The 25,925-nt window shown below is 36.3% G+C and overlaps 1 protein-coding gene across 4 annotated transcripts in view; it reads left to right on the top strand.

Annotated features, from left to right (window-relative positions):
* Window positions 1-25,925, top strand: part of NEDD4 (NEDD4 E3 ubiquitin protein ligase) — a 145,948-nt gene that overhangs the window by 93,398 nt on the left and 26,625 nt on the right. For all 4 annotated transcript variants that reach the window (XM_040226588.1, XM_040226587.1, XM_040226584.1 and 1 more), the window contains 13 exons: window positions 953-1,003; window positions 2,607-2,668; window positions 5,407-5,509; window positions 10,383-10,549; window positions 12,774-12,891; window positions 12,978-13,145; window positions 17,780-17,845; window positions 20,900-21,019; window positions 22,227-22,430; window positions 23,880-23,960; window positions 24,187-24,241; window positions 24,341-24,399; window positions 25,429-25,494. In XM_040226588.1, the coding sequence (XP_040082522.1) occupies window positions 953-1,003; window positions 2,607-2,668; window positions 5,407-5,509; window positions 10,383-10,549; window positions 12,774-12,891; window positions 12,978-13,145; window positions 17,780-17,845; window positions 20,900-21,019; window positions 22,227-22,430; window positions 23,880-23,960; window positions 24,187-24,241; window positions 24,341-24,399; window positions 25,429-25,494 (1,320 nt within the window). The remainder of the gene's footprint in view (window positions 1-952; window positions 1,004-2,606; window positions 2,669-5,406; window positions 5,510-10,382; window positions 10,550-12,773; window positions 12,892-12,977; window positions 13,146-17,779; window positions 17,846-20,899; window positions 21,020-22,226; window positions 22,431-23,879; window positions 23,961-24,186; window positions 24,242-24,340; window positions 24,400-25,428; window positions 25,495-25,925) is intronic.

The raw sequence follows: 25,925 nt of genomic DNA, 5'->3' as shown, positions 1-25,925 counted from the left end.
TCACTTTTATAATTTCCATTTCATTTTATATTTTTCATTTATTTTATAGATTCCCCATATATTTGTTTATCATGACCTTATTTTCCATTTTATGTCCTTGAACATCTCTGTAATAGTTACTTTAATTTTCCTTTCTGTGAGTTCCAAGATCCGGATCACAACATTGTTGTCCATTTCTATTAATTACCTTTTGCTCTGAGTCCTATTTTCCTATTTCTTAGTATGCTTAGTGACTTTTATTGTATATAAGACTGTGTACGTGGCACATGATGAAGACATTGAGTTTGATCGTCATAACCTGAAAAGTTGATTTTTGTTGTAGCAGGTTGGTAACTGAATTCTAAATGCTAGCTTCCATAGGAAAACATCAACTATGAAATCTATGCTGAGTCCTTTCAGCCTTTAGGAATTTGGGTAGTTTATATATAGATCTGGAGGGACTCTTATGGCTTCTTCCTTTTGGGAGTTGTCCCCCTCACTTTCCAGTTAGACTGTTGACTTTAAAGTAAGTTTTCAGACTCCTCAAATGAGTAAGATTTTGGATTTCTCTTTGAGTTCCAGTCATTCAGATGAATTGTGGAGTAGTGCCAGGTGAAAAGCCATATAAACAGGAATCCTACCTAGTACAGTTCATTCTTTCAAGGACTGACTCCTTTCTAGTTTTGGCTTGCTTTTGGTCATTCTGTGTTGCTTTCAAATAGTTGTTTAATATATTTTCAGAGTATATAGTTATTATCTTCAGAAGGCTCAATGTAATTTAGTCTATTCTGCCATTGCCAGAAGTTATACCATATCACCTTTTATTTTCCATTGATTTTTTTGTAAATATTTCATGGGGTTAAACAAAAAAAAAACTTTTATATATTTTTATGAATGATGACAATAGCTATCAAAGTTTTCCAGAAAAATCAAGCATATTACTAATGTTATTTTTTTCTTTTTTCTTTGGTAGACAAGAGATGATTTCCTAGGTCAAGTGGATGTTCCTCTTTATCCATTACCGGTTGGTATAGATGTCCATGATTTTACTTTCTAATGTTTATTCTTTTTATTTTAATAAACCCTTAACATATACACAATATAGTAAATGTAAATATTTTATTTGTAAAGTGTATACTGCTGTTAATTCTTGAGCCTCTTATTTTCTGAAAACATCTCAATTTTCCGTTTTAATTTTACGATTCCCTTATATGAAACCCAGTAAGAAATAGAGATGGGAGGGGAATTTGGGGGAGATTGGAAATACTATATGTACGGCTGGGTCACCTTGCTGTGCACCTGAAAGTATCACAACATTGTTAATTGGATATATTCCAATATAAAATAAAAATTTTAATTTTTTTTAAAAAAGGCCTAAGTGAACTTAGAAGGTATAACAAGAGCCTGAATTTTTTTTTAAAAAAGAAAGAAATAGAGAGCCCCTGAAATTGGTTGACATCATGAAAGCATTGTTTGAGGAAGATCAGTTTGAAAATATTTTACTGAAAAACTAGACTGGGAAAAGCTTAGTTTCACAGAAAGAAACTGATCAATTACAACAACGTGGGCATGAAACTGAATCTGGACCAACCATATAGCAACAGAAGAAAACAGACTCAGGAGATATTACATTACATGATATTATTGGATCAGGAGCTCAAGTTGAAAAAAACAAAAGAAGCAGAAAGTAAAGATAATACATGTTGAACTTGGGAGATAAGGGTGGTATCTCAAGCAAAAAGAGTAGGAGGAAAGCCTTTTTTTTAATTTTAAGATATGGTAAGTTTATTTTTGGCCATATTGCATATCAGTAGAAAACAAGAAAAATGAAACTTAAAGCAGGCAACCAAAGAGGTATAAAAATAAATTGTGTAGGGAAAAGGGTCTGGAAGGATTGAGAGTTATCACTGCTGAGGTAACTGCACTCTGAGAAGGATGAGCTGTCCAAATGAGAGGGATGAAAGCGCTGAAGGCCAAACACTGAAAGTTCATCAGTGTACTTCTGTCAGAGGAGAAAGAAGACAGGCCAAGAAAATACAGAAAAGAACCAAGTGAAATGATGTCATGAGAATTTAAGAGTTTCTAGATGTAATGGGTAGTTTTAACAATGTCAAATGCACCAGAGAAGTAAAGAATAATAAAAACAAAGGGCTGTTGAACTTGGTAAGAAAGAGAAGTACTAATTCTTGATCAATCTTTTCAGATGTCTCTCTACAGTCTTTAGACATTGCAAACTTTTAATAATGAATTTAATCCAGTCTTATTTTCCAAGCTGCTTACTTTTTTTGTTCTCCTAGAATTGCCTCTGTGGTCTAACTACACCAACATTTTATTGAATACATACTCCATATTCTTTTGGGGTGCAAACACTAACCATTCTCTAGTGTTTTTCTGCTTTTACCCTCCTTTTGGTTTCACAAACACCTGCTCAGATAGTTTTATACTGACTTGTGCTGCAAGGAGCAATTCCTACAGTGCAGGAAAGTGTAACTATTTAATAAGCTAAATCTACTTTTTTCTGACTTCTAACTTCAATTATGCCTTAAGTCATAGTTTATGAATATTCTTGAAAAGTATAAATTTTTGTTGTTATAGATATATTTTGAAAACCCACTGTTTTATTCTAGACAGAAAATCCAAGAATGGAGAGACCATATACCTTTAAGGATTTTGTTCTTCATCCAAGAAGGTCAGTAAATATAATAGCTTATGAAGGTTTTTAAAAAAATCATTATACTTTACAGTAGCCCCTTTGAAAATCAGTTTAAACCTTTGTAAATAAGCTACTTTTGAATATTAGTTTTTTAAAGCTTTATTGCTGTTTCTGATTAAAAAGTAATTTCTGGTGATCTAGTGGTTAGGACTTCGCTTATCAATGCAGGGAATGCAGGTTTGACCCCTGATCAGGGAGCTAAGATCTCACATGCCTCACAGCCTAAAAACCAAAACATAAAACAGAAGTAATATTATAACAAATTCAATAAGGGCTTTAAAAATGGTCCACATCAAAAAATCATAAACAGTTATATATGCACAGTACAAAAATTCTAAAAAGATAGAAAAGGGATCATACCCCTTCTCCCTAATATTTATCAGACTAGAAGAATGAAATATGTCATTACTTTATATGTATTTTATATCTTATACTGTGTGTAATTTTGTCATACTGTGTTTTGAAAAATTGCAAACATCAATTTATCTAAAAAAAAAAACCTAGGGAGTTCTCTGGTGGTCCAGTGGTTAGAACTCCATACTTTCACTGTCATAGCCTCGGTTCAGTCCCTGTAGGGGAACTAAGATCCCCTAAGCTGCATGGCACAGCCAAAAAACAGAATCCAACTTGATACAAAAACATTTTCAAGGAAATGTAACTACATTTTGCATACTTTCATTTTAAAAAAATTTCAGAAAACTCAAATATTTAGAGAAAATAACATGAGCAAAGACTGTAATTTAAAACCCAAATAGCATGTTCATAATTCCATTTTCCTAAACTGAATTACTTGATTTTTGTCAAAAACTTTTAAGTTTAAGCTTTAAATAAAACCCCTTTTGATCTTCTGTACCACATAGTAAAATCTAGTTAAGACATGTATGGGAATTTACTGACAAAAAGGTCAAAGTAAAGCCGAGGAAGGACATCTGTGCAAAACTATTTGTTTTCTCTTTAAAACTAGAAAATGCAATTGAACTTAGTAAAATTTTTGATTAAAAAATTTTGAATATTCATTGTAATATAAATGTAAATAAAGGGAACAGTGGTCTTTGACTGTGTTCATATTTACTGTCTATAAGAGAAGTCACATTTAATTTCTATAGAAGTCGCGCAATGTGAGTCTCTTTTCTTTAATTTTGAACTGATTGTGACATCTGTATACCAAGAATAACTAAATAGTTCTTCTCTTATTTGGTTGTCCTAGTAACCTGCTTTTCAATTTGTTGAATGCTTTCTGGTGTCTTTATCTTTAAAACACTATAACAGTTTACATCTTCTGTCTGCACTAGGTATTGCTGCAAGTGCAGAAAGAGTTTTATCCAACTACATTCTTAGCTTATTTTTGAACATCAATAAATTTAAACCCACAGGCTTATTATCTAGTTGGAAAAACATAATAAAACCTATCATTGTAGAGAAACTCTCCTATAAAATATTACCTGAGTAAGTTTTCTGTATTTATCTTTTATAAGAGGTCATAGAGTGTTCATACTGCCTGAACTATGGAGACACAAGTCACATTAGTGGTCTGGAAATAAGCATCGGGGGCTTACTGACCAGTCAGGGAAGGACACTTTCCAAATCCATGAGAACTGTGTAGAGAAGAACAACTAAAAAGATTAAGAGAGGCATAGGGGAGTGCCTCTTGAAGACAGGAGGAAAGATTAGGACCCTTATGTCTTATTATATAAATGTCTTTTTGGATAAAAAATTATCCAAAAAACCAATATAGGAAACTATGACAAGCAAGGATTTCCTGAGTAAACAGGATGCTGTTATAGAATTGGTGGGGGCAATAGACAGAGTTAGGTCTTAAGTTAGAATCTTAAGAAAGACAGGTTTAAAAAAAAAAATTGAATGAGGGGACTTCTCTGGTGGTCCAGTGGTTAAGACTCCATGCTCCCAATGCAGAGGGCATGGGTTTGATCCCTGGTCAGGGAACTAAGATCCCACATGCTGTGGGTGTGGCAAAAATAAATTAAAAATAAATTTAAATTAAATATTACTACTCTGGGCAGCAACCCTTAACTTAGACAACTCATTTTTCTAAGAGGTGATATGAGATACAGTATGAAAGTAGATTAGATAAATTAATATATGACAGATTCAAACAGCTGTCAAAGACATTAGGTTTCAGATAGTTATCTGACCTTGCTCTCTACTTTTCTGTTATCTTATACAACATGGCTAGATTGTTATCCCTAAAGCACATCTGTGAGGATGCCTTTCCTTATCCTCCAAATTCTATGCAAAATAAAATCTAAAAGTTCTACTTCACTTAGACCTCATCAGCTAGACCATTCCCACCTCCTTTATATACCCTGTAATTCAGCCAATCTCAACTACTTCCATTCCTTAACTGTACCCCCAGTTTCCCATCTATGTCCTTATTTTTGCCCTCTTCTCTACTCTTATGCCTTTCCCTGACTGCCATAGATCAAAATCCTCCCGTCTTCTAGCGCAGCTCACATACCAGCTTCTCTTTCAAGATCTCTCTGATCTTTCACTTAAACTTCCATAGTTCCTTATTTATTTCATAACAATTATTTATTTATGGATGTTTCTTTTTCTCCACCATCTATTCCTTTTGCTTCTGCATTGAAGCTTGTCTTGAATCTCTCCTAGTAGGCTAGTAGATGTTCAATGAACTCTTATTGAATGAATGGTTTTCTTCCTAGTGTTAAAGTTGAATTATTATTTTCTTTCTACAGTCACAAATCAAGAGTTAAAGGTTATCTGAGATTAAAAATGACTTACTTACCAAAAACCAGTGGCTCAGAAGACGATAACACAGAACAGGCTGAGGAATTAGAGGTGAGATTTTATAAATATTTGGTTAAACTAAGAAGAAAAATATCCAATTTCTTATTTTACTATACTCTAAAGAAAAAATAACTACTTAATAAAGTTAAATGTGTGCAATAAAAATTACTTCCCTAGACATTTGTTTATTTTACCGAAGAATTTGTTAAACATTTCTTTCCTCTAAGGATATTTCTGTGAAATGAATGGCCATTACTGATGACATTCTTAAAGCTTAAGGAATAGAGATTACAATGTTTATAAATGAAAGCATTTGTTGTAATTAAGTCATTAACTGTTTCTAGTTTTTCAGAGTTTTCTAAAACCATGTCATGTGCCCCCTCTATTAAAGTAAGAACACAATTTATTGTTTGAAAGTTAAATATATGGAAAATTTGAAGATGCTAATTAGGAACTCCTTTATGAAATGTAATTCCTGTTACTTTTCCTGTCATGGTTAGGGTGGGTGTGGGAGGGCTCATAGCAAACGAGACTAAGAGAGAGAGAGAGAGAGAGAGAGAATTCAAGTGATCTAATAAAAAGCCACATTATTGGGGGCCAAAAGAAGTTAACCATCTTCATGGGTGACAGGATAAGAGGAAGTCCAGTCAAGGATCTGGGCAGAGCCACCTGCATTTGGGGTAAGTGAAGAAGAGGCAGAGAACATGTATTTGGAATAGAATTGGACAGGGACTTGGAGCCTGCAGTCCTAGTTGCAAGCTCTGCCACTTGTGAGCTGAGTGACTATGTGAGTCTCAACTCTCTCTGGAGTTCAGGTTCTTCCTTTGCAGAGTGACAGGGTGGACTGCTACCATCTAGGGTTTCTTCAAGCACAAAAAATTCGTGATCTGAAAAGGGAACAAAAACATTTGCCTCCTGAGGTTCCCACTTAACAAACATTATCATCAGAAGGTAGCAGCTTATTCTAACTGCATTGACTGAAAGCACCCTTTGTTGTGGCATCAGTTTGCTTTGGAGGGGTTGTGTGTGTGCTTCTTCCTCAGTCGTCATGCTTTTTTGATTAAGGGTCTGCTAAAGTTTCCAGAAGGACTGTCAGGATGAGGGACCCTTCCCCAGGGCTGGGCCCTGCATCACACACCCAAACATCTTGAGAAAGTTTGATAACAAGCAGTGCTTTTTTTTTTTTTTTTAATTTTATTTTTACTTTATTTTACTTCACAGTACTGTATTGGTTTTGCCATACATTGACATGAATCTGCCACGGGTGTATATGAGCTCCCAATCCTGAATCCCCCTCCCACCTCCCACCCCACAAGCAGTGCTTTTGCGACAAAGATTCCTTGGAATATTTATTATATGCACTAATGAGATTTTACTTTGTAGGGGAATCTGTAACAGCAGAAAGAAAGAACTTTTTTCTTTAAATAGGTAGCCTTATTACTCTGGTGACCAAAGAAACTTAACATCCTCTCTCACGTCTAATGCCCTTATTTGATACCTTTTTTTTTCCTTTGTAGTTTTTCTGTGATGTGTCATATAATAATCTTTTTTTTTTCTTCTTAATTTAGGAATTTATTGAGTAGAATTTTCTCTCTAACTGGCATTTTAGTGCACAGGGAAACCTGAATAATGGAATTCTGTTTGAAATGAAGGATGTCTGCTATAAAGAAAGAAAATTCTTTATTTAGTAACTTAAAAAAATTTTAACAGCATTTCATTATTTGGTAACCTGCTCCAAGTTTTGCCCACACGCGTGTATCACAGGTACCTTATTCACAGTTCAGTTTCTGTGGGTAGAGCTGCTTCACTTCATTTTGTGGTCTCATGTCTCAAGTTTGAATTCCCTCAGAATCCACCTTATAATTTCAGTAGATGTAAGCATGTAGGAGTTTATTTATGAAAGGCCCTAGGAATTCAAACACATGAATCTGTGCTTATTTATCTTCTGTGTAGCCAATGACCAGAGAAGTCTTGTCTTTGACATCTGGTTTGTGACTGAATATATAAAATCCTACCATTTAAAGAAAACAGTTGTAATTTTCAAGAGGCTCACTCTTAGCCAGTATATGCCCTAGTGGGATAAAGTTTGGTAAAGTGTGACTGTAGTACATAATTATGTAATGTTTTTTGTGCCCCTGTAACTTTAGGGTGAGCTCTATGTATTTTATGTGGTTACTACTACTATGTTTGCTGTGCCTCTGAATGCTTTCTTTTTGACCACCTTTGACTGTTAAATTGTGGGCAGTTGCACGTTATCTTTGAGATTAGTAATTAAGTAACCTACATTGATCCTTAGAAAATTATTTTGTGAAGAATATTAGCTGATACATGTTTAATAAGGAGGCATTCTGTACTGAAAATGAAAACCCATTCTTTCTAAACAATGTTCATATTTAGAAATGGGTAAACAAATGGGTAACTATACTTCTCCCCTGAACTGAAACAGGTTTTTAAAAAATAGGCCCTTAATTAAATTAGTTTTTTTTCCCCTCCAGAAGTTTACTTGAGGAACATAAATTCAATAAAAAGAACTTTAATAGAGAAATCTTTTAAGAAGATTCTAAAGAAATATTTTTGGTACCATTTTCCAAGCTCTGAATATTTTTATAATCCTCTACAACAGTAGTGAAGACCTTTTTATTAATAAATTTTATTAATCTGCAGAAAAATAATCAGTGACCATATTTTTAAAAATTGGTCCTTTTTTTCCAAGAGAGTGAAATGTAAAAATTCAACTCACATGCTTTTAAAATTGAGACCAGAGAAATAAAATGTGATTTGATATGTACAGACTGATTTTTAGATACATAGATCTTCTATTATAATCTTTTAAAGGAAAGGAAGCGAGAGAGAGAAAGAAGGTAAACATCAATAGAGAGAAAAAGTAGAGGGAAGGGAGAGAGAATGGAGTTCCTGGCAATAAAAAGAAACAAAATTAGCAAGGTGTCAGTTCCTATAGAACAGATAAAAAGGAAAAAACATAAAGAAGGAGAAAGAGAAGGAATCTGTTTTGCTTCCCATCCATATCTCTTTTCCTGGAATAATTTTGTCTGTATTCCTCTCTCCTATGCCTCACCTTCCATTCCACCTCAGTCTATAACCCTCTCCTTGGAACTAGCCAAAGATCAACCCTACTGCAGCCTTATCCTGTTCTGTCTGCTGCCAGAAAATGATCGTTTTCTTCCCGAGGTCTCCCTGACCCTTCCTGTTCAGACCCCATCTTCCAAGAGAGAAGAATTCTCTTATATCTTCTAAACCATCAACTGGCTGGCACAGCAGTCCTCCAGTGCTAGATCCACAATGCCTAGGTAGAAAAAAAAGACTCTCTCTATATTAAGGAAATTATTTTTTACCTATTATTATGGTACTAAATGTACCAAATATGTTCCCCAGTTTGTCTCTCTTTACTTTTATTTAGTAGTTTTTGCCATGTACAAATTTGGGGGATTCTAATCAAATCACTAGCCTCTTTTAGGCCATTTGGGTTTGATGTCATACTTAACAGATTTTTTTACTCTTAGAATATACTTTTTTATATCCTAGATTTGTTCTAATACGTTTTGGTTTTACTTTGTAACATTTTAAATATTGCTCAATCTGTAACATTCTGGTTATAAGGTATGAGCTAGCAGTGCAAATAATTTTTCCTTTTTTTTTCTAAGTAATTTGCTTATCTTCCTACAGATTTGAAATGCCTGTATCATATACTGAATTCTATAAATTGGATTCTCTTTCTTAGCTTTCCAATTCTATTAATTAATTGTGGTTTATGGTATGTTTTATCTGATAAAGTTTATCTTCACTCTTTTTTGGAATTGTGCTGATTATTTTTGCTTGTTTTTGTTTTTATTTAAACTTGAAAATGGCTTTGTCATATTATTTTTAAAAATCCATGATGTAGTCTTATTTAAATCTTGACAACTTTATAAATTAACTTGAGGAGAATTGATGTCTTTGTGAGATTAAATCTCCCTAGCCAAGATCACATTGTCTTTTCATTCACTCAGGTCTTGTGTACCTTTTAGGAGAATTTTAAAGTTTTCATTGCTAGTTTATTTATGCTTCCTAACCATATCGGTGTTTAGCAGAACCTTTTACTGACTGCCTTCTCTGTTTTGAGATTTCTTGTATAAAATCATGTCATTAACCCTTACTACTTTTTTCAAATAATTCCTTACTCTAACTACCCTAGCTAAGGTTTTTTGTATGTTTGCCGCTTGCCAGTCTCAGAGGAAATTTCCAGTGCCTTCCTAGCATATAAACAAAACAAAACTTTCTTTCTTTGGCTGTTTTATGACTTGACCAAAATGCCATTCCATGGTCCAGAGGAGAAAGAGAAAAGTCAGACCAGAGAATCATAATGTCTTTTCAATCACCATTTCTAAATCATTTGCCTTTCCCTATCACGCCTCTACATGTTTGACGTTCATATGGCAATTTTTTTCAGGTTTCAGAGAGTTATTTACTTCCACCATTAACAAGGTGCTTTCTCTCTGAGAGAGACGATGCCCAATAAGACACGATCCCTGTTTATAATTTAGAGAATAGTGTGAGGTTGAACTATGTTTCTCCATTTCTTAGTGTCTTCCAATGCTGTTTATTTTAAAGTTTTCCAAGTCCTTTTTCTCCTATTAGACATGTTTTAAATTTTTTCAAAAAAAAAATTAAATTTTTTCAAGCAAAATCTAAGTGTTATCATTTTGAAAAAAAAAAAAAACTTCATTATCATCAGATATTCCTGGTAGGTATTAAAAGTTGACAGTGTGCTTATTCTGTCTGCATAGTTTCTGAAACTGGGTATGCTCAATCTTTTAAAATTTCCTCTAGCATAATTTATGGGCTTTCCAGGTGGTGCTAGTGGCATTAATTTATAAGGTTTAAAAAAATTAAGCATAAACTCAGTTGTCACCATTCTGTTTTTCAGCCTGGCTGGGTAGTTTTGGACCAACCAGATGCTGCTTGCCATTTGCAGCAGCAACAGGAACCTTCTCCTCTACCTCCAGGATGGGAAGAGAGACAGGATATCCTTGGAAGGACCTACTATGTAAACCATGAATCTAGAAGAACACAGTGGAAAAGACCAACCCTTCAGTACGTGCTGGTGACTTTTGTGTTTGCAATCTAAATACATTTTGACCACTGATTTCCATTTTGAAGTCATGACTCAAATGGATTCATAATAATATGGGAATCCAAAGACTGTAAGAATACTAGGATTTTTTTTTATGGTGCAGGGCATAAAAAGTGCTATCTTAGGTGTTTGTTTCTTAAAATGATTTGATAGTATTAAAAAGTATTTGAATTGCAAATATCACCCTTCTGATTGCTTCTTTAATTTTAATGAATTGTCAGTTATTTCTGTTTTAAATCATTATATAGCCACAAAAGGAATATTTTTCTTTCTAGACTGATTTAGAAAATCTTGGAGATTTTGTAGTTTGTTACTAAAATATAATGAGAAATTGATTTCTACAGCACAGTGTTTTTAAAATAGAAATTATTTATAAAATATAAAGGACTCAATAATAAGTTCTTTTGTTAAACACCCATTTGCCAGTCTGGTCAATGTGTACATAATTTCTGATGTATCCAAATCAAGGACAGAATGGCCTTTCAGGTATTCTGACTTATGTCTCCTCAGTGATATTTTTGTTTTATTATCATCAGACTGGTATTTATAAATGGGGCTTTCCATGTGGCATTAGTGGTAAAGAATCTGCCTGCCAGTGAAGGAAATGCAAGAGATGTGGGTTGTCCCTGGGTCCGGAAGATCCCCTGGACTAGGAAATGGCAACCTGCTCCATTATTTTTGCTATGGAAAATACCATGGACAGAAGACCCTGGTGGGCTATGGTCCATGGGGTCACAAGGAGTCAGACACACTGAGCAACTGAACACACACACATGGTTCAAGCACTGTTTTTCTTAATTTTGGCTGCATTGGGTCTTCATTGCTGCACACACAGACTTCTCTTTTTCCAGTGTGAGGGCTGTAGAACACATGGGCTCAGTAGTTGTGGCGCTCAGGCTTCTCTAGTTGCAGCATGTGGCCTCTCTATTTGTGACACACCAGCTTAGTTGCCCACGGCTTGTGGAATCTTAATTCCCTGACCAAGGATTGAACCTACGTTCCCTGCAATTGGAAGGCGAATTCTTAACCACTGGACAACCAGGGAAATCCCCAAGCACTTTTGTAGATGTCTTCTGTTCTCAAATACTTCCAAAGCAAGTTAATGATCCAGCTGCTTTGTGTCACAGAGGCATTGATCTCTGTAGAATAGCATATAGATTACAATACTGAATGCATGATAAAATTCTGAAACATCTTGTTGTATATCTCTGTATTGTGGCAAGCCTAACTTGAGCAGAATCACATTTCTTTCACTGTGGTTGAGGTTGCTTTCAGCCAGCAAAAATCATTTATTTAGGGGGAAAAATGTATGAGGCATTCCCTTAGGACCACTCTGTTTTCTCCAGCAACTGTACAGCAAGAATTGGTCTTATGAATATCCTGGGCTTATATGGTATTAGATAAATTAACAGTAATCTTGTTATTAAATACTTATACAAAATTCTTGATCTTATGGTCTGGCTATATTAAACATGACTAGCTAGAGTAGTATAACTAATGAATGACTGTGGAAAGGATATGCAGTCTGATATACCATGGCTTTCCTAAATTCAGACACTCCTTTACTACTGTCCTTTCTCAGGACAGGCCCATTACTGTATATGATCAAAAACAGATACCATTTAATCTACAATCTAACAAGTTTTTAATTATAGTATCCTTATACTATCTTTCCTTCTGCCTTCTGCATTCATTCACGGGAAACTAGAGGGTAGACCCTTGGCTTAAGATCAGTTTTGGAAAATGTTACTTTCTAATTCAAGAAGATGTATATGCAACTCTTAAAAAGCTTCTGTTTTATGAACTTTCTAGAGCTACTTCAGATTTTACTCTTGTAATAACATGGTGAAATAATAATGTAATAAAATTACTTATGCAACACTCAGGTGTTCATTCATTAAGCAAATATTTTTGAGTGCCCATACACATGAGACATTTTCCTAGGTACAGTGATGAATGAAAGTATTGTGCACGTTACACATTTTCACAAAAACTTTTAACTCCATAAGGTACTCTCAAGGTACTGTTGTGCCTACAACTTAACTTGAGCGTGTTGAACTAGCCTTTGGGCCCAAACTATAAATTCTGATCTAATATGGATACTTTCTAAATGAACACAGAATTTTTAGCTATCATTTTAACTCTCTTCAGGCACGGGTGATGGCTTTTACATTTCTAATGCAGGGACAACCTAACAGATGCTGAGAATGGTAACATTCAACTGCAAGCCCAGCGTGCATTTACCACCAGGAGGCAGATATCTGAGGAAACAGAAAGTGTTGACAACCGAGAATCTTCTGAGGTAGAAATCATTTTCTCGTTCTTGTTGGTAGACATATGTCATAGCAATTGATTTAAGTATGTAGCTTAAGCTTCTGTTCATTTTAGAACTGGGAAATTATAAGAGAAGATGAAGCCACCATGTACGGCCATCAAGCCTTCCCTTCATCTCCACCATCAAATAACTTGGATGTCCAGACTCATCTTGCAGAAGAATTGAATGCCAGACTCACTGTTGGTGGAAATTCAGCCACTGGCCAGCCAGTATCCAACTCAGTAAGATGCTTCTTAGATTTTGGTGGTGCTTCAGGATTTTATATATAGATATTATACATGTATTTTATATATAAATATATGTGGACTTTCCTGGTGGCTCAGTGGTCAGGAATCCGCCTGCCAATGCAGGAAATGTAGATTTGATCCCTGGGTCAGGAAGATTCCCTGGAGAAGGAAATGGCAACCTGGGAATATTCTTGCCTGGGAAATCCTATGGACAGAGGAGCCTGGTGGGCTACAGTTCATGGGGTTGCAAGAACCAGACATGACATAGCAACTGAGTACGTACACACACATACACACATACATTATTCCATTCAATATCTAACCTTTACATAAAAGGTTGTCTTTTTTCTCCATTTTTGTTGGGATGTAATTGACATAATACATTGTGTTAGTTTAAGGTGCACCACATAATGATTTAATCTATGTATTGCAAAACTGTAAGTTTAGTTAATATATAACACCTCACAGTTTTTTTCTTGTGATGAGAAAAGATTGTCTTAAACTGCACATAATAATGTGTAAGGGACTTTTGTACTTTACAGTATGGCCATTTTCAAATTTCCTCACTAACAGTATGGAGCAGAGTTGTGGAAAATCCAAATGGTCATTGGTGTCTAAATATTCATTACATAAATCAATGCCCTCAGCCACAGACTATCAGGAACACACTTGTAATTGAACAAGTTGAGTTTATTATTCATTTCAGCAAGGGGAATACAAACCATGAACATCTTGGTAATAGTATGTTATGAAAGACTTAAAGGATTTCAACTTGTGTTAGGCGATTTTCAGGAGGGTTTAAGGAAGCAGGACCTCACATTGGATGCTATCAGGAAGCAGGGATAATTCTGTGATGTGGTGTCTTAAATCTTATCTGTAGCAAGGCTAAAGCTATTATTAGCAAAAGCAGCAGTCACTTGTATCTGCCAGGATAGGGAGATATTTGGTATCTTGTGGCTTGGACAGTGTTCACGTTTTGCTGTGTTTAGGCATGATTACAAAGTAGTCTTGATTTTGTCTTGAATTGTGCTGATGAGTGCCAGGCCAAGTCCTGGGTGCTGGGGTTACTCTTCTCCTTTTCAGGGATACCACACATGTCACTAACACATATGTGAAAAAGAGCTGATATACTTTGACTAAACAAGGAGATAGATGACCTTCTCACTCCAGAAGCCACTATAAACTTGCTATCTCTGGGGTCCAGAAGCCAGTATTCCAACATACACTCTCCTGATGGGACCCTTGAGGCTAACTCTCCCGTCTGTATCAAAGAAGACATTTCAGTGGAAGACAAGGAGGTGTCCAAGGATATTGCGGTCATTTCCTTTTGGAATTCTGCACTTTCCTTCCATTAGTAAATATGGAGGGCTGACTATATACTGATTATACACTGGTTAAAATATCTCTAGAATACAGTTCACTCGTCTGTTTAAGTATTGCCCATGGCTGCTATCACAGTAAATTAACAGAGACAAGAAAGTCAACAAAAACTACTTACTATCTGGACCTTAACAGAAAAATTTGCTGACTTCTGTTTTAGCACCTTTCTCATGATGCTTCAGTGTAGACAGTTTTATGTAAATGCCTATGTGAATATCCAAGAGCAGATAGGCCTGCCTGCTCCCTTCCCCTCCTTTCTTCCATCCATCTATCTTCCATTCATGTCATTTCATGTTTTTGTTTGAGGAGTGGGAAAGATCAGTCAAAGACTTAAAGGATAAGCTATATTGATTTTCTGGTGACATCCTATTCTCTTTCCTCCTGTTATTTTTATTTTTTTAATTACTAAAGTAATAGGTGGCATCTATACAATGGCATACTATGCAGTCACTGAAAAGAATGAAGTGTCTTTGAATACATATGTTTTATGGAACAAAGAAATATTGCTCAGTGGAAAACTGCAGTACTGAGCAGTATGTTTGATGTGTTACCATTTATAAAATTATTTACATGACAGAATAAATATGTGTATCATATTTCTTGAAAACTAAACTAGGTAACCTTGCTCAGCTCTGAAGAGAGAAACAGGGTGAGCAGAGCATATATCTTTTGTACCTTTCAAATTTCTTACCATGTGCATATTAATTCAAAAAAGTTAATTTATTATTTTTAAATTATTGTATGGTCATGGTTAAAAATGAAACAGTACTGAGGTGTATAAAATAAAAATCAAGTTTTCCGTCTTACCTCTGACATATGCTCCATCAGTTGCCATTAATGGTTTGGCATATATTGTTTTTTAAATTTATTTTATTGAGATATAGTTGATTCACAATGCTGTATTAATTTCTGGTGTACAGTACAGTGATTCAGTTATATATATACACACATTCTTTTTCATATTCTTTTCCATTATGGTTTATCACAGGATATTGGATATAGTTTGCTGTACTATACAGTAGTACCTTCTTGTTTATCCATTCTACGTTTAATAGTTTGCATCTGCTAATCCCAAACTCCCGGTCCATCCCTCCCCCATTTTCCTCACCCTTGGCAACCACAAGTCCGTTCTCTATGTTTATGACTCTGTTTCTGTTTTGTCGATAAGTTCATTTGTGTTGTATTTTAAATTCCATGTGTAAGCGATATCATATGGTCTTTTTCTCTTTTATAATCTCTAGGTCTGTCCATGTTGCTGCAAATGGCATTATTTCATTCTTTTTTATGGTTGAGTAATATTTCATCATGTGTGTGTACACATAGACACATACACACACACACACACACACACACACACACACACACACGCACCATATCTTTTTTTTTTGTTTTTATTTCTAATTGAAGGGTAATTGCTTTACAATATTGTGTTGATTTCTGTCATACATCAACATGAATCAATCATAGGTATACATATGTCCCCTTCCTCTTGAACTTCCCTCCCACCTCCCATTTCATCCCCTCCCCAGTTGTCACAGAACACCAGCTTGAGCTCCCTGAATCATACCGCAAAATCCCACTGGCTGTCTGTTAGATATATGATAGTGTATGTTTCCATGCCACTCTCTCCATTCGTCCCACCCTCTCCTTCCCCCTGCTCCCCATGTCCACAAGTCTGTTCTCTGTGTGTGCATCTCTGTTGCTGCCTTGCAAATAGGTTCATCAGTACCATTTTTCTAGATTCCAGGTATACATGTTAATATTCAATACTTGTCTTTCTCTTTCTGACTTCCTTCACTCTGTATAGTAGGCTCTAGGTTCATCCACCTCATTAGAACTGACTCAAATGCATTCCTTTTATGGCTGAATAATACTTCATTACATATATGTGCCACAGCTTCTTTATCTATTCATCTGTCAGACATCTAGGTTGCTTTCAGGTCCTACCATTGTCAGTGGTCCTGCAATGAACAGTGGGGTACATGTGTCTTTTTCAGTTAATAGTTTTCTCAGGGTATAAGTGGTTTGACATATATAGTCGTAAACATTTTTGTGTGCATAAAGATGCATGCACACATATTTGTATATCAGTTTTTTAGCCTGAGATCATCTTGCACACACTTTTTGGTAACTTTTTTATGTACTGTATCATGGACATTGGACCACTTCAGCTAATATAGAAGTGCTCTTTTTATAACCACTACTAACAAAATAATCAAACATCATTCCCTTGTGCAAGTAACTTTAAGCTGTTTCTCCAGTTTTCTCTGATGGACCTCAGATTGTTTGTAGTTCTTTGTTCTTGTAAACAATCCTATGGTGGCTCCTCTGAATTAAGTCCTACATATATTATAAATGTTAATGTCATTAAGTAACAAAACTAAAATAGTTCAGAAAGTGACAACAGTATGCATAAATAAGCACAGGAAAGAAAAAATACTGGATTTCTAGGAAACAAGTAATCTTGAATGTCCAGAGGGTGGCTTATGAGGTAAGAGAGCTGGAGTCAGCCCTGGAAGCTCACTGGAGCTCTTCTGGAAGCTCACTCACATTGTGTTCTTACTGTAGATTTTACCCTACTGACAGAGGAAGTCGTTGAAGGGCTCTGAGTGAGAGAATGGTGATGAAATCTGTGCTGCAGAACGCTCTCTGGCTGCAACTCATGGTATGGAGAGCAGATTTAAGCAAAAAAGACTTGCAGCAGTCAAATCTGTTAGGATATTGCCACAGTAATAGTCAAAGTGACAAGTGATGAAAACTTGAACATTTTTTTTTAAAGTGCAAGGGAAATGCATTTGAGAGCTTGCAAAGAAATAGAATGAGTAGGATCTGGTGACTGACCTGGCCGTAAGGGACAGGAGGGGAGAACTCAGGGGACTGACTGCTATCTGCCTCGGGGGGCAGCTGCTGGCCTCCTAGGCTGCCCACTGAAGACAAGGAATACCTGAGAGGGAATGGATTTGAGTGGGTGTGGACAGGGAAAAACTGAGTCCAGTTTTGAACACATTAAAGGGCTGTCTGTTAGACATTCAAGAAAAGGTGTCCAAGAGACGGTCTAGGACTTGGGGGGAGAATTGTGAGCTGGAATTTGGAAGGTGTTTGGTGTTGAGCAAGGCTGAGAGAATCTCCATGTGGGTGGAGTGAGTGTTCATTTTTCTTCCCCATCACACCCACCCCACTACCTTATCTGCCATTCAGAGACAAAGCAGAGACCTAAAGTTATCATTGTTTTTTTTTTTATATATAAGAATCATTCCAGCAGAAGAGGCAGCTTGCAAGCCTATACTTTTGAGGAACAGCCTACACTTCCTGTGGTAAGTTTTAGCCCATCTCCTCAAGTCTCAATAAAAATATAAGACTGAGCAACGTTTTTTTCTTTTTGGAACACTGAATATGAACGTTTGCTCCAGCATAGTATCTGGGCTCTGGGGGATGAGGTTAGGGGAGGGGATTGGGATAGGTAGGCCCTTTAAGGACAAAATGCAGAGAACTGTCTCTCTCATAGTGAGAAAGCCAAGTCCCCACGTGCTGGTGGCTGTGGGTGGCATTCAGGCTTGGCAGGTGAAGTGCTTTGCAGGCTGGATGTATTGCATACTGATCAGGACTGTGGTATCCAGGGGCCTCTGCTCTGTGCCCAGCCTATGTGTCTTGCAGCTGTTTCGGCCCCAGACATGAAGCTACATCAACAGCTGGTCATATGGGCGGGTGTGCACACGTGTTGGCAGGCTCAGCAGCCAGGATGGAGTTTGTAAGCCTCACTCTTGTTGTTTTCCAGGCTGCCAAACCATCCACTGCCTCTTCAGTAGCATCTCTAGCCATGACCTTGACTAGAGCTTAGACTTCATAGCTTCAGGAGTTTTAGTCTCCCAGCCTCCATCCTCTTTCTGACTCAGCTCTCACCTGGGTTTGAACCCTGGGTTGGGAAGATCCCCTAGAGAAGGGAACAGCTACCCATTCCAGTATTCTTGCCTGGAGGATCCCATGGACAGAGGAGCCTGGTGGGCTGCAGTCCATGGGGTCACAAAGAGTCGGATACTACTGAGCGACTTTCGCTGCTTTGAGTTTGTCTCTTCCTTATATGGTCCCCACTTATTTTTTAAACCAAATGTAAATGTCCAGGCTCCTGGCCCCTTGAGCTTCCTCTATCCCTTAGCCACCTATGGACTACCCCACCACCACCACCTTCACTCCTGCCTGGGCTCTTTCTTCCAAATTGTGTTCCTATGAATTCTCTCCCTTTTTGGGTGTGTGCGTGTTCCACTTCCCCACTTGGCACGGCCACCTCACTTTTTTCCTACCAACAGTTTGTGATTTTGAATGGCAGCCTATATGTTAATTTTGAAAAGTGGGGTTTTTTTCACTTTTATGGGGGTTCCAGCAAAGGAATTCACCGGCTCAAAAGGCCTTGAATTGGCTGATCCATCTAAAAAGGTGGCCCTGCACCAAGAGAGGAACATGGGCACTGTGTGGAGGAGGGAGGAAGGGGCACCCACCTGTGCATTTGGCCCAGTCGGTATCAACCTTCAACATGAAGGTGGATGTCACAGAAAGACTGCCCTCCCTAGCCTTCCTCTCACTTAGTGCCCCGTGTCTAGCCATCTCCACTCACCTTGTTGTTCAATTGCTCAATCGTGTCCAACTCTTTGCAACCCCATGGACTGCAGCATGTCAGACTTCCCTGTCCTTCACCATCTCCCAGAGTTTGCTCAGACTCACGTCTGTTGAGTTGATGATGCCATCCCACAATGCCATGATATGTCATCCTCTGTCCACTCACCTGGAGCCACTTAAACTGAGATCCCTAGGCGTCTCTCCCACTGCATTTTGCATTGTCCTTTATGCAGTGAAACTGGTGAATTTCTGATTCACTGACAGGTACTCATCCAAGAAACACTTTTAAGTGCACCAAATGAGCTGCAGAATCTAGAGATGATTTACATTTTATATACTGGAAAACCTGTTTCCATGCCTTTTCCTTAATACATTGATTAGAGATTTCTTTGCTTTCACAAAGCTTTCTTAAGGTATAATTTACATACCATAATATCCATCCATTTTTAAGTACACAAATGAATTTTAGTAAATTTATACAGTTGTGCAGACACTACCACGGTCAAGTTTGAGAACACTTCCATCACCACAAAAAGTGTTCTTAATCCTAATACCTACTCTCTTAGCCCCAGGTGACTACTCGTCTGCTTTCTGTTGCTAGTTTTGCCTTTTCTAGGAATTTCGTTTAAGTGGAATCATACAGTATGCCATCTTATGCATCTGGCCTCTTTCACTTACTATGATGTTTTTGAGATTTATCCATGTTGCTACATGTTTCAGGAGCTCATGATAGTCCGTCATTGTAGATGTGTCTACTACATCCCATTTATTTACTCACTAGCTGTTAGACATTTGTAACGCCGGGCGACTTTGAATTCCATTATTTTATAGACTCAGAGCTCATTACAGCTGTCAGCAATGTACATCTACCTCTGTGTATCTACAGAACAGTGTATCTAGTGAACAGACTAGTGGTCATAGATTTTATATTAATATGTAAGACACATTAGGGAACCAGGCCAAACGTTGAAGAGTCTAATCTAACTCAAAAGACAAAAGGAAGGTCAGACCTGGACTGTTTTCAGTAAACCTGGAAAACTAGACTTCTTTTGTTCATTAGCAATAAACTTACAATAATCAGCACTTCTCTAACCTTCACAGAAAGAAAGCTGGGGTAACTTTTGACTTGGCACATATGGGTGATAATTTCTATGGTTTGACTACCTGTGTTCAAATCTCAGCTCCATAATAGCAATGTTATCTGTTAGGAAATTATTTCCATTTTCTAAAACTATACTTTTCTCATAAGTAAAATGGGCCAGTAATCTTAATTATCTCATCAAGATTTGTGTGGCGGTGAAATGGCATGGTCTGTGTGAGAGCAGTAAGTGGTTGTTACCACTAGTGTGTTATCACACTCATCATTATTGTGTGCTCTGTTGGTTTTTTTTTAAGTGAAATGCTGTGCACTTTAAAGTATGGTTTAAAACATGATTCATTTTAAAGAGGGTTTTCAGTGAAAAAGGAGATATGGTCCTTTAAAAACGAGTCTTTCTGGGAGCTTTCCTGGTGGTCCAGTGGCTAAGATTCCATGCTTGCAATGCAGGGGAACTGGGTTCAATCCTTGATTAGGCAACTGGAGCCCACATGCTGCAGCTAAAAGATCCTGCATGCAGCAACCAAGATCCCATGTGATACAGCTAAGGCCCAACACAGTCAAATAAATAAAATAAATATTTTTAAAAATAGTAATGATAAAACATAATAAATAAGGATTCTTTCTTATTAATATTTAATTCTGTTACTCTTCACTGTAGCTTTTGCCTACTTCATCTGGATTACCACCAGGTTGGGAAGAAAAACAAGATGAAAGAGGAAGATCATATTATGTGGATCACAACTGCAGAACTACAACCTGGATAAAGCCCACTGTACAGGTACCCCGCAGTCTGTTCATTATGGTGTTTTCTTAGGTAATTTAAACCATCATATTTCTATGGGCACTGTTATAATATACCACTTAGTAGTAGATGCTGGATACTTCTAATTATTTTCTGATATTGGTGCTGTCTGTCATTTCCTGCAGATCTCTAATATACGTGAGTCATTACTGGTTATTAGGTAAAACAAGTCCATTTGGGACTAGGAGGACAAAGTAAATGATCTGGTCTACTGTGTAATTTTGTAATTTGAATGGTTAAGATCATTATTTTGCTAAAAATAATCTTGGTGATTAGCATCTATCAAAGAACTTTGTCATAATGACACTGTGTCCTTGGCAACAGTTTGCCTTTTGTATTAATAATATGTCTTTGTAAGTAAGCATTTAGGAAAATATCACCATTTCTCTTGAGAAATTTTTTAAAACTGAAAAGTACAGAGAATAATATAGTAAGTATCCATTTTCTTAAAACCCTGAATTTACCACCATTAACAGCTCACCGTATTTGGTTCTAGATTTTTTGTTTTTCAAAATACAATACAGAGGAAAAGATTTTATCTTTTAATCAAGCACTTGACCCTGCTACCCAGAGGGAAATATCACTGTGAGCTTGTTGGGAATTCTTCCTGCCTATTTTATGTACTTAGTAGAGAGCTAAATAATGCAAAATATTATTTATATCCATGTGTCAAATTTAACAAATATATTGTGTAATTCCAAATATTTTTTGCTCACTATTGTTTTAAAATCCTATCATGTTGGTTTATGTATAGATCTAGTGGGGTTTTTTTTTAGCTGCCTTATATTTTATCACAGGAATGTATTACATTTCAGTTATCCATTTCTGTAGTGGCTGTTTGCCATTTATTTTGTCTACCACCATTTCAACCCATTTTTGTGTGTGGGAAATTCCCACTCTATGTGAGTCTTTGGGGTGAGCAAAAAACAACCTTCTCTAGTTGTCAGTGCAGCTTCCCTGCAACTAGGGTTAACAGACTGTTAACCAGCTCAAGAATTAGCTGAGAAATTTTAAATTGTTTTAAAAACAAACTTTGACAAAGCACTTTATTGGAGAAATGAGCCTCCAGTCTTTAGGCCTGTTTATAAGTGTGTATGCTGTTTGCAGATTCAGTTACCCTTTTAACCACAGCTATTTGTATGTTCTCTGTAAACACTACTACATAATTGAATTAATGTGCTAGGCCACAGTGGAGACCAGTCAGCTGCCATCAAGCCAGGGTTCTTCTGCAGGCCCTCAGCCACAGGCCCCCACGAGTGACGCAGCACAACAGGTGACCCAACCATCTGAAATGGAGCAAGGATTCCTCCCCAAAGGCTGGGAGGTCCGGCACGCACCAAATGGGAGGCCTTTCTTCATTGACCACAACACCAAAACCACCACCTGGGTAACTTCAGTGGTTTCCAGTTGAAATTTGTAATAACATTAACAATCACTTACGTGTAGTTCTTGATAATCTTTATAAGTATACGTTAATACGGGCTTCCCTGGTGGTTTGGATGGTAAAGAACCTGCTTGGAGTGCAGTAGAGACCCGGGTTTGATCCCTGGGTCCGAAAGATCTCCTGGAGAAGGGAATGGCTGGCTACCCAATCCATTCCTAGTCCTTATTTAAAAATATGTTGAATTCTTAATAGTATTATTTATATTCAGTATATTTATACCTATTTTTAATATCGGGGGTATTGTTAAGGCTATACATTTATTTCCTGTTTGCAGTGGGCTTTTGTTTTGTTTTTTTGGCCATGCCACATGGCTTGTGGGATCTTAGCTCCCCAAGCAGAGATTGAACCCATTCCACTCTTCAGTGGAGGTATGGAGTCCTAACTACCAGGGAAGTCTTGTGTTTCTTATGTTTGCAGTTTTTAGCTCCCTAGCCATAAATGCCCAGGAAGATATTTAGTCATAATCATTTCCCTTTATATGAGGCCTCTAGTTCCAAAGTACTTTTGAATCCATACCTCATAATATTCAGAAAGCCATATGAGCTAGGTAGAATAAGTATTTTATTTTAAGATAAGGCTTAAAGTTGTTGAGTAGTTGGTTCACCACTAATAGAAAAACTACTGAAAATTATCAGTAAATGCAGAGATTTTGATTAATAAATTATTTAAAAGTTACCAATATGCCTAAATTAAAATTATATAATACATTACTTAATAAAACAATATTGAAATGATAATATTTAAATAAATCCAAATAAATTAAATTTTGTTCTTTCTTTCAATAATTTGAGTTGCCTTTAATAACCTTTTTGAGCTTACCTTCTTATCTCTTAAAATTAGTAAATTAATCAGTATATAATAGATTAACACCTTAGCATCTGTCTGGGTACCAAAAAGCATGTTCAAGGCCTCAGAAATAACACGTGCTCCAGCTTTATATCCACTCTTACACCAGTTTTTATTTAGAGAAGAGCCCTGTGTAGTGACATAATCCTTAAAGAGTGGGCAAAATACTCTAAATGGTTTTTGTGAAAGAGCAAGTAAGTTAATACGGATCCTTCTCAAGATCTAATTGAATTTTTTTTAATTAAAAAAGAAAAAATTTTTTTTTGGCCATGCCGCAAGGTATGTAGAATTCTAATTTCCCAGTCAGGAATTGAACCCATGCCCCCTGCAGTGGAAGCGTGGAGTCTTAACCACTGTATTGTCAGGGTCCCTTAGAACTGAATATTGTAGCCCATGAAGGAGAGATTTTAGATGAGAACCTATTATTTCATTGAGTAAGCAAATGAAAGTGAATCCATTGATATTAGAAAACATAGTAACATTGACTTTCATGATTTTAAAGTTTGTGTGTATATATTATTTTCTTTATTTACTCTACCAAAAAAGGAAGATCCAAGACTGAAAATTCCAGCTCATCTGAGAGGAAAGACATCACTTGATTCTTCCAGTGACCTGGGGCCTTTGCCTGTAAGTTTATAGAACTGTTACCCATCTAACTTGACTGTCTCAAACATTTGTATTTCGGAATGAAATAGTTCTTTCACAACTATAATTAATATTATTGTTGAAGTGTTGATGTCTTCTACTAAGAATGGAATATACAAATTAAATCAACCATATAACCAAAACCATTTTTCTGCCCATACACTGAAAACCTGTTCCTAATATAATTGAAATATGTTCTTCATTATAGCCAGGATGGGAAGAAAGAACTCACACTGATGGAAGAATCTTTTACATAAATCACAGTATGTGCAGTGTGATTTTTTTCCCCATTACATTATCTTTTGTAATATCGAATTTTTTGCATGAGAATAAAGAACCTCTTTTTTTCTCTCTTTCTTCAGATAGTAAAAAAACACAATGGGAAGACCCTCGTTTGCAGCATGTAGCAATAACTGGACCAGTAAGTCTCTTTGTATCAGCATCCTCTGATGGGGTTGTCCTCTTACTTGTCTCTTCAAGGACAGATGATGAAGGGTATAGCTCTAAATAAAGGTGTTGAGAGGAAAGCACATTTGCAAATCTCTCCTCTCCCCACCACCCATACACTCGGTCTCAGTTATTTGAAAAGGGCATTTAAAGTAGTTACCTTTGCTCTACACAACCACCTTGGGATGCCAGTGAGCAAGAAAGTTAACTCAGTGAGGCTGCTGCTGTGCTCAGACTAGTACTTGAAATAATCTGAAAAAAGAATGCTGGAATCCTCAGCAAATCAGATAGGAACCAAGAGTGTATCTGATGAGAAAGCCAACAGTGCCTTTTCAAATCAGGGTCATGTCTTGAACTTTTTGGTTGAAATCATTGTAAATACTGCTATATAAGACATTCATATTTAAAGTACAAGTATTACTGTGTATGAATGTTTATACTACTCTTGAATCAGATTAATGACAGGAAAATAATTTTCCTCTTTTATATAGCTTCTTTTTCAGATTATAATTGTTTTCTAATTCACAAAAATAAGTAAAATTGAAGATACAGTTCTTTTAGATTACTCTTGTGACTCCATGTTTAGTCTTTTAAAGTAATGGATAAAAAAGGCAACTCCTCAGAGTTCAAGGAAAAAGTACATTTTTCAAATTGTTCCTTTAATGGAGAAATCACTTTGAAAGTCTCTTTAGAAATGGAAATTTTCATTTCTAATATTTCTTTACTTGGAAGACATTTCCTGTTTCTGGCCTATTGCATTTCAAGAATACTGAATGATGAAAATTACAGCCATAAGAATTGCTGGATACAATTTTATCTTAAACAGAGAAATTAAAATTTTTTAAGTTTTATATTTCTTTTTCTTTGAATTAAACTTTTCTTTCCAAATATTCTCTTTTAATGCCTTTAACTTATGTTCATAAAATACCCAGAGGGGAGTTTTTTAAATTGTTTCAGAATAAAACAACTTAAACCTTTATTTTTCCAAAATTTTTAACTCAAGGCAGTGCCCTACTCCAGGGATTACAAAAGAAAGTATGAGTTCTTCCGAAGAAAGTTGAAGAAGCAGGTTAGTGATACTTATAATGAGTTCTTAGGAATGTTTGTCATATGGACTGAAAGCATGGGAAGTACATTTGAAAAAGTAATAGAGAATTTATTATATATGAACAATTTTGGATAGCTTCTTTTAGGGAAAGGATGCTTATTTTTTGAGTAGCTGTAATATATGATTAGAGTCTAGTTGTTTTATGTCTGTATTTTTCAATATACCTTGCAATAGAGAAAATAGTTTTAAAAATTTGCTTTTGAAGAGCTCTAACTTGAGTTCCTCCTGGGTTTGTGGGGTTTGGGTTTTGTAGAAACTGAGCAAGAGTAACTCAGGAGATTATCCTGTGGCCTAGACTTTGCTTGTGTAGGAGGACTCTCTGGATTCTGCTTCTGCTTGGACTCTTGTTTTCCAGTGTTAGTCATTCATTCTTTACAGCTTCATTATAATAT

The sequence above is a fragment of the Oryx dammah genome, unplaced genomic scaffold, assembly GCF_014754425.2.
Source record: "Oryx dammah isolate SB20612 unplaced genomic scaffold, SCBI_Odam_1.1 HiC_scaffold_26, whole genome shotgun sequence".
NCBI lineage: Eukaryota > Metazoa > Chordata > Mammalia > Artiodactyla > Bovidae > Oryx > Oryx dammah.
The sequence above is the reverse complement of the archived record's forward strand: the minus strand, read 5'-3'. Positions and strand labels throughout refer to the sequence as shown.